This window comes from Rattus norvegicus, chromosome 1 (assembly GCF_036323735.1).
Source record: "Rattus norvegicus strain BN/NHsdMcwi chromosome 1, GRCr8, whole genome shotgun sequence".
In the NCBI taxonomy this organism is placed as follows: Eukaryota; Metazoa; Chordata; class Mammalia; order Rodentia; family Muridae; genus Rattus; species Rattus norvegicus.
In genome coordinates, this window is record NC_086019.1 from 198,195,960 (window position 1) to 198,208,572 (window position 12,613).

Sequence of the window (12,613 nt, forward strand, 5' to 3'; positions counted from 1 at the left end):
CCCTCCTTGGTTTGCCCACAGGTCATCTTGGTTCTTGTTAGTAAAGTTTAATGAGCACAAGGACAACTCTGGCTTGGTGCCAAGGTGCTATCTAAATCCTGATTTAGTCCACAAAGCAATTCTATGAGTTAGGAATTGTTACTGCTTTCATTTTAGTGTCAAGACGCCAAGGCTTGGAGGAACCAGGTAAATTATTCAGGATCATAACTGCATGACTGGGCTGGTACACAGAAAGGGTGACTCTGATGCCATGATTTGAATAATTAAAACTGCCACCCACATTGTGAGTACTGTGACTCCAGACTTCCAGAAAAGCTCACAGGCCTATGTAGGTCAAATGGAGCTTGGCAGCTGCCTGCCTGGTTCAGGGATCCCAGAATGTATGTAGACACAGTCAGAGACCCACATGAGTGATTGTCCTACATACGCAACAACCACGAATGTTTGCTGTCAGTTCTTGCTGTGTGCAGGAATGTGGCACAAGCAGAACAAATAAAGATTAGGATGGCCTCGCCCTGGCTCAGCTGCTCAGAGGTTAGCACAAGGGTTTAGGGCACAGGACATGCTACCATGAATCCAGTTAACTGATATGCTATCCCACTGAGCAATAGCACTAACAGGAAGTCCAGAGAATGCTGTGGTGGAGGGGGTCAAAGCTTTCTGGAATGGATAAGAGACAAGGGACGTAGCGCTCCCTAGGGTCTCAGGAGAGTTTGCATTTTTGAGGCGACTGGCTTGAGGGGACGAAAAGAGAGGGAGGTCACAAGAGTGAAGACTGCAGAAGTAATTCAGAGTCCTTCAGAGGATGGCTACTGAGGCTTGGAGCTGATGTCACAGCTTAAGAAGGCTGGGTTGGAGTGATGGCTTCAAGATGTGAAGCTTCAGTCCATAAACTTTGCTGTTCCTGCGCCACCAGTGTAATCCAGACCCAGGAAGAACGCCCCTTTTTTGCTAGAATCGTGAACATCAGGCAGTCATTCTGTTCCTGTTACCTAGGATTTCCTGACCCTGTTTGGGACTTCACCTTTGTCTCTGAGTCACTTCTCTGTCTTCCAGTCTGAAGCTTTCTCTTTCTCCCAGCCAGTACGACTAAATGGTTATTAATTTAGAATGCCCAAACTGAGCCAAGATGTCAGCAAATGAGGAAGTGGCCACTGAGACAGTCAATGAGTTTTGGGCTGAAACTCTCCCAAGAGTGTAGTTGCAAAACCAAAACTGGGAAGTCTGATGTTGCCTGGAGCCAATAGCTGTGGATAGAGTTGCCCAAGGAGTTTAGGTGTCCTCTCCAGGGTCTCTAGACCCTGTAGAAAGGTAAAGAGGAATGCCAGGGCTAAACATGTCTTTTTACTCAGCGAATTGGGTCAGCCCTCCTTTGTCCAGGAGCCTACTGGGTCTTCTAGAAGTAGCACAAACTATTAATAGACCCCTCCCCCATTTGCTCATTTTCAGTTTCATGAACTGAAGCAAGATAGAAGAACCTAGAATAGACCTAGATAGAACCATAAAGACAGGTAAGGGCAGAGGACCAGATTATCACTTCTTAGAATGGGCAATTCTAGTTAGATGTTGATGTAGCCCATCATCTCCTTTTACTTCTGAGGGTCAGAATAAGTGCTTTCCCTCTTTAGAGAAGAGGGGCTGGGGGCTATCAGATGACAGTCTGCCTTGGTATTGTTGGTGTGCTGGACTGTTCTCTTAACTACTTAATCTTTTCACTTTCTGTCACTCTGTCTTGGCTTTATGTCACCAAGTTTTGGCAAACTCTGGATGGATCTGGGCCAAGCCTCCCCTTGGGTCAATCAGAGTGGAATAGGAAAGATAAGATGCAGGAAGGATTATTATTTTTTTTTCCGGAGCTGGGGACTGAACCCAGGGCCTTGCGCCTGCTAGGCAAGCGCTCTACCGCTGAGCTAAATCCCCAACCCAGGAAGGATTATTTTAAAGGTAGTTGCATGAGCAAACAAACCCTAGGGAATTCCAGCACCTCAGCCTGGTTGTGATCCTGCTTTTCCATTTTAGACGGGTCTCAGGTAACCCAGGTTAGCCCCCAACTCACTCTGTAGGTGAGAATGAGCTTAGACTTCTGATTTCCTGCCTCTACCTTCCAGGGGCTGGAAATACAGGCAAGCTCCACTGGGGTCAGCTTCTGTGGTGCCAGGGATAGGACTCAGTGCTTCATGCATGGAAGGCGGGTAATTAACCCACATCCTTAGTCACTATGACCCACGTTTAATTCCTGTGCAATGTTGACATATTTCCCAGCATCGATGCTTTACCACATTCCCCCTTTCCAAAAGACTGGTTCCCTAACTGGGATTCTCCTTCATCTTTCAACTTTAGGATACACAGTAATATGCAAAGAGTTACTACTAAAACATACTTAAAAACATGTGTGACTCCAGAGTTCAGTCTGCCTCCAGGGTCTGATGGAAGAACCGGGACCTTTGGCAGTCTAAATTCCCATTCAATCAGCTCCCGCTCTAGCTATGTGCATTCTGTTCACACACAAACACAAGCGTGCATGCACATACGCACACCAGCATGGATGAACATGTATATGTGCATACACAAACACATGCACACACCTGTATGTGGCCATGCACTGTGAGCACAAGGAGTTACCTACTGTACCTAGAAGGGGCAGGAGCAGACCAAGGCCTTGGCTGTTCTGAGTGCACTACTCACCCACGCTCCACCCTGCACAGTTACTGTTGCATTTGCAATAACCTCTGTCCCTATGCCAGGGACAATGAGTGGCTCTCACCTGTGACTCTAGAGACCTCTGCTCACAGTATCATTGAAGAGCTGTCACTTGGGTGCAGGAGGAAGGGTTTCTGTGTCTCTCTGCTATTGGTCTGCTGTGACTGCAAAAAAGGGACTACAAATCTGATGGCTTCTAAGTTCATGATGCATAGAATTTGGGACAGTATGGTCTATAAGCTCTTGTAGGGTATAGATAAATTTATGGAAGGGCATTTGCCTTCCTCCTTCTGAAAATGTTGAGAATGTGAGTTGAACAGAACAGGACTTCTTGGAAAGAAGGATGTAGCAAGGAGTCCTTCTAAAGTGCTCTGTCACAGAAGCCTGTCTGTGTGAGGAATGGCTATAGGCAGACCTTCCTTTTCATGTAGAGGTCATGGGTAGGAGATGCGTTCCTATGGAGAAGCTCAGCTTTGTCTCTTCTCTCCACTGGTGACATCTGCAGTGTAGACATGTACCAGGTGAATTCCTGGTTTTGTGTCTGGAGCTGCCAGCCACATAGATTATGAGCATCTCCAGGGGACATCTGAAAACACTTGTGTCCAAGTGCTTCCCTCACTTCTGCCAGCAAACAAGAAGTCAGACAAGTCTTTGGAAGCCCCTCCCCCTACTGCCCGTCAGGAGTGATAGGTAAGCCTTTGAGAGAAGCCCTGCCTCAGATGAGAGCCACCAGCCCCAAATAGTCCAGATTCTATTCGTCAGGAGGGCCACTGAGAAAGGATGCTTTAGACAGAACTCCCATTTCCTTGCCAGCAAGCTATAGAAAGAATCAGATTCCCGGAAATCATCTTGTGAAAATGGTGGTGGGGTCTCTCTCATTCCCAGTGAGAGTCTTCCAATAGCTGTTGTTCTTAGAGGAAGTGTTCTTCAAGGAGCTTCTGCAAATGGTTTGATTCATCAATCCTTGAGATGTGATTGGGTTGTGAAGATTCTGACATAATCAAATGGTTACTGCCTGGCTGGAGTAATCCTAGGGTGCTATTACTTGGCGGAAGGATCTAGTTTAAGGATTACACGGGTGTGTCCTTAAAAGATACAATGGGGGGCCACTCCTTGCCTCTCTCAGCTCCCTGGCCACCACAAGTTGAGCAATTGTGCTCCACCATACCCTCTCTGCCATGACGGTCCCCAGCCTTGGAGCCAGCAGACCTCAGACTGAAACTCCCAAAGCCATAAGTAAAAATAAAAGTGCCTTCCTCCACAGTTCTTCTTACAGGTATGTGTCCTATAGATGGAAGGAGGAGGGGGACTAATGTGACTGAGCCAGAAGTCAGCTTCTGGGTTCTGACAGTGGAGCTTGTGAAGTCCACCCTCTAGTCCACACTGGTGCATCATGAACTCCACATGGGAGAGCGGGGAAGAGGCCAGGCTATCAAATTCTTGAAGTTTCAATGCACTCTACCAGGATTCTGTCTAATGCATTGTCCAGAAATCTCTTAGGCTGGAACACTTCCTGGCAAGACAAGATCCTAGAGGAAGCTGAGTCCCCAAAGCCATCACCGTCCAGACCAGCTAGGACTGGAATCTCCTAAGTTGCCCAGGACTTGGAAAGTACCTGCTCAGAGGACTGGCCACTCAGAGGACAAGCACAGGCCCCAGGGGCAGCCTTTGGTCTTTTTTGCTCAGTCACAGGAGGTGTGTTTAATTTTCCCAACCTCATTTCCACACACTGGCGTCAGCTTCGAGGTTTAATCACCTGCAAAGGAACTCACCTTGTCCACGTGATTGGCGATCTCTATTAACCGCTGCTTCACTTTCTCCAGATCTTTTCCTTGCCTCTGAAACTTAACAATTTTAAATGCCAGCATTAATAATGGTAAGAATATCAATCAGAATTCCTCCTCCCAGATCCTGGGCTTTGGTGACACCCTGTACTCCTGGGGGGAGGGAGCTTCCAGTACATTTCAAGGGGCTCCCATTGTGCCAGGTAGTTTCCCCAGCTGGGGAGTCCCCGCAGTTGCCAAGACAGTAACGTCTGCAATTCTTCCAACTTCATAAGTGATGGAGGAAGGGACATATTTTGGCAAGATTAAACGAACAATGGTAGATTCTCCAAGGCCACTTTTAATACCATCTCCTTGATTGTAACTTCCTGAGATGCTTCCTTTTTTATTTGCTTTTAAACATTAAATATGAGAAGCTCATGCAACACGTCCAAGGAGAATGGGGAAAAGTTAACACATTCTTTCCCTTAAATTGGCCTTCCAGAATGGGGAGAGTTTTCTGAGAACTTGTCAAGCTGTTTTTGTCTTTGGATGTTGAATGTGTTTAGGAGAAAAATGTCACAAATTTATAGTATGTTAATAGAATGGTAAGAAACCATAGGGAAGATAATCTAATGAAAATGGGATAAAAAATGAATTGAAAGAGAAAACAACAGTGCAAAGCTATTATCACAAGAGGGAAGGATTTCTCTACCATGCTTGCATAGCATTCATTCGTTCGTTTGTTCATTCATTCATTCATATTAAGGCATGTCCAACATTTCCCAAAATGTCAAAATGTAATTTAAAGCCATCTCTCATTCTTCCTAGACAATTCTCCTTACTTAGAGAGTTTAGCTACAGAGAAAAGCTGTGTTATTGGCCGGTTCACTTTGCAATTATTATGTTACACTAGATGCATCTTAAATGGTCTATGCTTCCTCAGATCAAAAAGGCCATCTTTAAATTCTCATCTCCAGTGTTTGTAAGAAAACATCAACAATCGAGGTAAAGCTAGTCCTAACTGGCCAAGTACTTTCTTGCATTCTTTTTGAGACCAGCTGTACAGAGGAGTTTCACAGGTCCTTACCTCTCTGTTGTCTGCCACAATAACCAGTTCTACATACTTGGTCATCTTAAGGGTCTCTCTTTTATGCTGTCAAAAGAAAGTGAGAGTTTTAGTTTCCCTTAATCCTTCACAGAGACTCTAGAACATTGTGCATGTCTTTTACAAATAAGACAAATAAGACAACAATAACAATATTTAGAGGGGAGACTCTTGCTCTCTCTGGCTTTGTGGCTGTGTACCCTCTAGAAGTTGACTCCCAGACCCAGTGATCTTGTGAAGCCTCAAGGGGGTGATCTGGTTTCCACTTCCACATGGGAAACCTTAAAAAGGAGTTTATAACATTCTTGCTGTCTCATTGATTGCGAATTTAAAAGAAGTCATGGTTATTTTTAAACAAAACAAATGCATAAACATCTCCAAAGATCATTCTAGAACCAGGGCCAGCAAAGGCTTGCTGTTGTAGATCATACATGGGTGTGAAGACCTTGAAACGCTACACTGCAGCCCAGCCTGTCACTAGTGTTTCTTGAACTTTTATGGCCCATGTGCATCTGCTCCACGTTTTGAGGAAAGTAGAGAACACACTTTGTAGAGAAACTGTGATCCCTCTGGGAAATGCTGCATTCTTGTGTTCTTTCTGAGGAAGGGATGCTGGTGGCCAGTCTTTTAAGAACATAGCTTGAAGCCATAGAAGATGCTGATGAGCAGAAAGGCAAAGGGAGGTGCAGAGAGGCAAAATATAAAGGAGCAGGCAGAGATCAGGAAGAAACAGTATCTTTTAAAAGGTCTGGGAGATTACATGGGAGGGTTGATATATGCAAGAGTGGAGCAGCTGAATATGGAAACTGTGTATCAAGGTGCAGAGCAGAGCGCTCAGCAGTAGAGAGAGAGCTCCAAACAAGATGGCTTCCGAGGCAGGTTATAACATTTTAATCAAGCTTCCTCAGAAAGCATTTGCACTCTTCTGCAAATTACTGGGTGGATCCCAAAGGCATTTTTAGGGGAAATAAAACAATTCATGGAGGGTGGTCTCAAAAAACTCAAACACTGAAAACAAAAAAAGAAAAAAAGAAAGAAAGAAAGCCTTCTGTTTCTGCAATAACACACAGTTGAAGGAAGTGGGGGTTGGGCTTGTCTCTGGTTCTTCCCAACTGAAATTGCTGGTTTATGACTTAAGTCTCATACAGGGCTTAAGCTGAAAACTCAATGTTACAACCACTTGTCCAGACAAAAGCAAGAGGGATGAAGGCATGCTTTGAATCAGGTTTCCAGTCACATAATCCGGAGGGAAACATCTTTCATAAAACAAATCTCCAGCCGTCCAGGATCTTCCAAACAGATTTTTACAAGAAAAATGTTTGTATTATAGTGGTGTTCCTGCTTGCTGCCCAGCTGTGCTGATTCATGAATTTAGGTGTCCCTGAAGAAATCTGGAAACCTCATGGAGGAAGGAAAATAAAGTACCATGAAAGGTATAATTTCTCACGCTTTTACGGTGCTGCAAGGAGAAACTGTCAGGTTTGGTCACTGTATGCACAGGCAGGCTTCACCGTGCTAACTACAAACTCAGAAAGGCAAAAGTTAGCACCCCCAGTGTGTTCAAAATGAGACACTTCTGGAAATGAAGAGTCTTGTGCTTTCCCTTTACTTAGTGGACAAAGGAATAGAACTTTTCCAATCTTTCTCTTCTCACTTCTCTGATGTGTGTTTGTATCATGCTCCTGAAGGTAGGGGTGTGTGTGTGTGTGTGTGTGTGTGTGTGTGTGTGTGTGTGTGTGTGTGTGAGAGAGAGAGAGAGAGAGAGAGAGAGAGAGAGAGAGAGAGAGAGAGGATGAATGAATGCAGGAGCACGAGCACGAGCACGCGCGTGTGCGCGCGCGCACACACACACACACACACACACACACACACACACACACACACACCCATACAATGTAAGTGGAGACCAGAGGTTGATGGCAAGTGCCTTCCTTTAACCTTTTCTACCTTGATTTTTTTTCTTTTTGAGACATCATTTCTCAGAGAACTGGGAGCTTTTCATTTCGGTTAGGTTGGCTTGCTAGTGAGTCCCTGGGATCCTCTGCTGGTGTTGGGATGACAGGTGCATGCTGCCCCATCTGGCTCTGTTATACATGGGTACTGGGGATCTGAACCCAGAGCAGGATGCAGTTTACTGACGGCACCATCTTTCCAGCTCCCAGGAGTCAACTTCTCTTTCTCTCCAACCCTCTCTCCCCCAGTAGACCCTGTTCAACCATGAACAAATCCAGCTAATCATGCAGACAAAAACATGGCTGTGGAAATGGAGAAATAAATTAATCTCTCATGAAAAACTCTTTGAGAGAGCTCTGGCTGCTTAGGCATTTACACTTCTCGGACTGCAGAGGGAGAAATCTACGAGCAGAGGACATTTCCAACTGGCCTTGGATCATCGTTTAGAAAACATACAATCCCAGATAATGAAAACAAACACATGAACACAATTTTCCTGTCTCTGCAGTTTTCGCAGAAATCCACATTTTCTCATGAATTTAGAGAATTGCAAGCTCAGAGAGAAGTTTAACCACATCGTAATGAAAAGCCACAGGGGAGTGGCCAGCTCCCTGCTGAAAGAGAGGCTTAAATTACCTCCATGGGATCTCTACCTATCTAGGCTGTCCAGTTTAAAAAAAAATACTTCATATTTGTGATATGGGCAGCAACATTAGAAACCACTTGGTTGACTGAATTTTCACCTTTGCAGGATTGTGAACAAAAGCTCGTTCCCAAACCTGAGGAAGGGGTAGAGTTGGGAACAAGGTACCCAAGAGGGAACTAGTTCTTGGACTTTTGATAGTCAACCCAGCAATGTTCCCAGAATCTGACTGTGCTCTGAAGAGCTTGCTGTGATCTCCGTTACAGAGAGCTTAACTTGAGCTAGCAAAGCAAGGAGAGACCAGGTACCAATGGGTTTCACAGCGATCCTGTCTCCCTAGGGCCAGACCTTTGGCAGAACATTTTCACATCCCACAGTGTCCTCTGGGAGCTTGCTGTGTGCTCTGTGATGGGTTAGGTACTGGATATATGGGGATGGACAAGACCAAGGCCACTTAACTGCTTTCACGAAGCAATTCCCTTCTCTGCTATTATGGTTTGATTTTCTTTTTAGCAGATTTAGCCTCTGTCTCTCTCGCAAAGCTTTCTGAAGTGGCCGCTAAAATCCTTTTCTATTCTTTCTGTAACCCAGGCTGGCCTCTAACTCACTATGGAGCCAAGGAGGATGATTTTGAACTTCTAATCTTCCTGCCTTTCCCTCTAGAGTACTAGGTTCGCAGGCACCCACCCCCATATTCAGTTTATGGGATGCCAGGGATACAACTTGAGGCCTTATGCAGAGGCCTCAAATGAACCCCAAGCTCTTGATTGGTGGCCCATGGGGAGGGAAGGCATCCAGGCATGGGAGCCGAGTACCAAGAAACTTTAGAATGGACTTAAAAATCCTCAGAGAGGAAATGATGACACCTTTACCTTCCAGAAGCAAATGGGGGCTTTCACCACAATATAATAGAGAGCCCTGTAAAAGTGACAAACAGGCCAGCTTTATGTGAGAGTTGGCATGAACACCCAAATATGAGCACCCAAATCAGATGGATTCGTGATGCTCAGTGAAGGGAAAAAAATGCAAACATCTGCAGAGAGGTTGAGGTAGTTAACATTTAGGAGGGGTCAGGGAAACACTGGAGAAGAGCAATGGTGCTTGGCACGCGTTGTAAACAAGATTAATTAGCTGCAGCTCCATTGATTGTTCTTTAAGTAGGGAATAAAGACAGCACAGGGAGGCAAATGCTGGACAGGAGCCTCTAATCTGTGTGCTGCCTGTTCATCACAGAGGTTCCCAACATGCTCTGGAACTCCCAAGTATTCTGCTTATTTGGAAATTAATTTTTGTATCATCTATATTATATGCCTCCAGTTTAGGATGTTTTCTTTCCCTCTGTAAGACCGTCACAAGGACTTTCAGAGCAACAGTGGGAGTTGAGGTGAATGGCACGGGCGTCCATGCCTTCCCTTTTCCACTTAAAGGTTTTGTTTACTCTCCCATATTAGCAAAACAGTGCCATTAGGCCGGGCTTCTAATTTCTCTCCATGCCAATGTGGCTGGAAATGACGGTGCTAATCATGGTTCTAGAGAGCTGTGGATGCTCAGAGAATTAAAATACGGTCAGCAAGTACAGACCAAGTTTGTACTTCTAAATGAAATGGGAGCACATTTGAGCATCATTTAAACTGTCAAGTTACAAATCATGCAATGTGGGTAACAGGCATTCGACCAGGTACTTGAAGCCAAGAGTCTGAAAACAAAATGCAAATGCTCTACTTGTTTATCATGGGTGAAGCTTGGCTCGGTCACATCCTGGCTGGGGTCTGGACTCAAAAGCAGGCACGTTTGAAGAGTGAAATAAACATGAGAGGGACTGTAGAGGCTGCCTCTCATTCTAGCTCTTAGGCCTGTCACTCAAGAGGGGTGGAGCAGCAGGGGAATGAGAAAGAAGCCTTTCCTGAACTGAGGTGGTGGTGGTGGTGGTGGTGGTGCTGCTGCTGCTGCTGCTGCTGCAAACATCTCCCTGCTCTGTGTGTGTGTGTGTGTGTGTGTGTGTGTGTGTGTGTACATGTATGTGCATATGTGTGCACGCATGCATGTGCATGTGTGGGCATACATGCATGAGTGTGTGCATGTGTGTACACACATGTGCTCATGTGTGTAGCTGTGTGTAGACCAGAAGGTAGTTTCAGGTGTTCTTCCTCAGGATGCCATTCATAGGTTGCTGCTTTTGTTGGTTGGTTGGTTGGCTAGTTTAGTTTAGTTTAGTTTTGATTTTGAGACAGAAATTTTCACTGAACTTGCCAAATAGTCTAGGTTGGCCAGGGATCTCCAGAGATCCTCTTGCCTCTACCTTCCCAGAGATGATATTCCAATACAGCATCAGTATGCCTAGTGATTTTTTCTCTTAGTTATTAATATAGGTCCTGGAGATCAAACTCAGGTCTACATACACATGCTTTACAGACTGAGAGATTTCTCTAGCCTCATTTTGTTGTTATTTTGAAATAGAATCTGAGGAACTGGCTGTGTAACAAGAATGCCAGTGAATTCCTCACCCCCTACCTCCATATTGTTGAGATCATGAGTTTGCTATCATTGCTGGCCTTCCTGGGTAATATTAAGGTCCTGGAATTCAGATAGGCTCCCCCGACCCCTATCCCTTAAACACCAATGGTGAAGTGGGCCCTGGAAGGGTTGAGCACTTCTGTCTATGGGAAGGCAGACAAAGACAAAGCTCTACTGTGACCTGTACCGCCCATGTGAATGGCAATCAGCAGGCATCATGGGGCAGTGTTGTTCCAAGGTATCATGGGAAATGTTGGCGAGGGGAATTAGCCTGTAGTATAGACTCTGTTGACAACTACAGTGCTACAGCAAAAAAGGCGTCAGGGCAGGAGGTCAGACAAGGCCGACTGCTCCACAGCCCTGGAGGGAAGGAACACACTGGCAACATGGCCCAGGGATAAACAAGACTTTGGTAAAGTCACTGGAGAAGACTTAGTGGCCTCTGCACATGCCAGTGGCTAAAGCATGTACTTCTTCTGTCCCCACTTCTGAGACCCCCACAGTGTGGGATGAGGAAAGCTCAGTGTGGAGAGTGAGAGGGGGTGGGGAACCCATGTTTGCTGTGTTGACCACCAGGGTCCCTTACCCTGGGCTTCCCATAGCTGTCTATGACTTTGACATCCTCTGACCCTGAGGATAGGACTTAACTCATCACAAGTTAACAGATCTGATGTTTACAATTGCTGTGAAGGTGCAGGGATTTGAGTTTGTAAAGATACTCTCCTCAGGACATCCCTACCTCCTGAGGAACGGGGCTCATTCCATCCCCACAATATCCTGTGGCAACCTCTTAACTCTCTTTCAGCTCTCAGCTCAAGAAACATGAACTTAGAATTCCCTCTTACCCTTCTTCCCCACATCTGAGAGGGTTCAGGGAAGACATCCTCCATGGTGAGGCTGGACTTGTTATGATGTGACCCACACAGCCCTTGGATGTTCTTCATGTTCTCAGCCGGGACGAGTTTGTATCTGTCAGTGGTGTTTTTCATCGGTTCTAAGATGTAGGTTTTATTTTCAAACACGATTAGTCCCCTGTTAAGAAGGTAATACAGATATTAATTTTTAAGAACAGTACCTCATTTATGGTAAAGATAAGAGTTTTTTTTTAAATTTACTCTTACTTATTTCTGTGTTGGTGTGTGTGTGTATTCATGCATTTGTGTGTGTGTGTGTGTGTGTGTGTGTGTGTGTGTGTGTGCATACCACATGTGTGGAAGGGCCTAAGGCACCCAAAGACAATGTTGGTTCCCAGAGCTGGAGTTACAGATGTGTATGAGGCACCAGGGATGGGTGCTGGGAATTGAGTTTTGGTCCCCTTGAGTGCTGTCAGTCACTGAAGCATCTCTCTAGCCCCCGTGATGCAGTTTTTAATGAAAGACAAAATAAAAGGGGAAATCCTGACTTATGTGTATTTTCAAGACTTAGGAGGAAAAGACATTTATATAGTTTGTGTTTGTGTCATTCACTTTTGAAATTGTTTGAAAACCAAGTTTGGGGATTTCAGTTGTTTGAAATATTTTTATAGTAAAGAACAGACTTTCATTGTGCCTCTCTGATTTTGGTTTTTGTTTTTGTAAATCTCAAAGATATATCACTGGGAAAGAGAGTCTGGCAAAAAGATCCAGTGTGACACTAGGGGCATGTGAATTAGCAGACACAGCCCAGAAAGGAAATCGTCCCTTCTCTTTAAAAACACAATTTCTGCTCTGAAATAATTTGTCCTGGTCAAACCTGTTTTCTAAATCTTTGAAGAGATTCAGATATAAAAATGGGGGAAGATTTATAATGCTTTTTAGAAACTTAATCTGTGGGAGATGAACATGTCAAAGAACCTATCTTGGAACTTGCTGTGGGCTGAAGGAATAATGTCCTCCCCCCACACCCGGCTCATGTGACCAGTGCTCCCCAGCCTGTGGTGCTCCCTAGCATGCT

The 12,613-nt window shown here is 45.1% G+C and overlaps 1 protein-coding gene across 1 annotated transcript in view; it reads right to left on the reverse strand.

Moving 5' to 3' along the window:
- The window catches only part of Adam12 (ADAM metallopeptidase domain 12), a 326,713-nt gene that overhangs the window by 78,992 nt on the left and 235,108 nt on the right, over window positions 1-12,613 (reverse strand). Inside the window, exons 6-8 of the mRNA NM_001427293.1 lie at window positions 11,527-11,713; window positions 5,554-5,619; window positions 4,473-4,544 (exon numbers count right to left, since the gene is read on the reverse strand). Of these exons, the coding sequence (NP_001414222.1) occupies window positions 4,473-4,544; window positions 5,554-5,619; window positions 11,527-11,713 (325 nt within the window). The remainder of the gene's footprint in view (window positions 1-4,472; window positions 4,545-5,553; window positions 5,620-11,526; window positions 11,714-12,613) is intronic.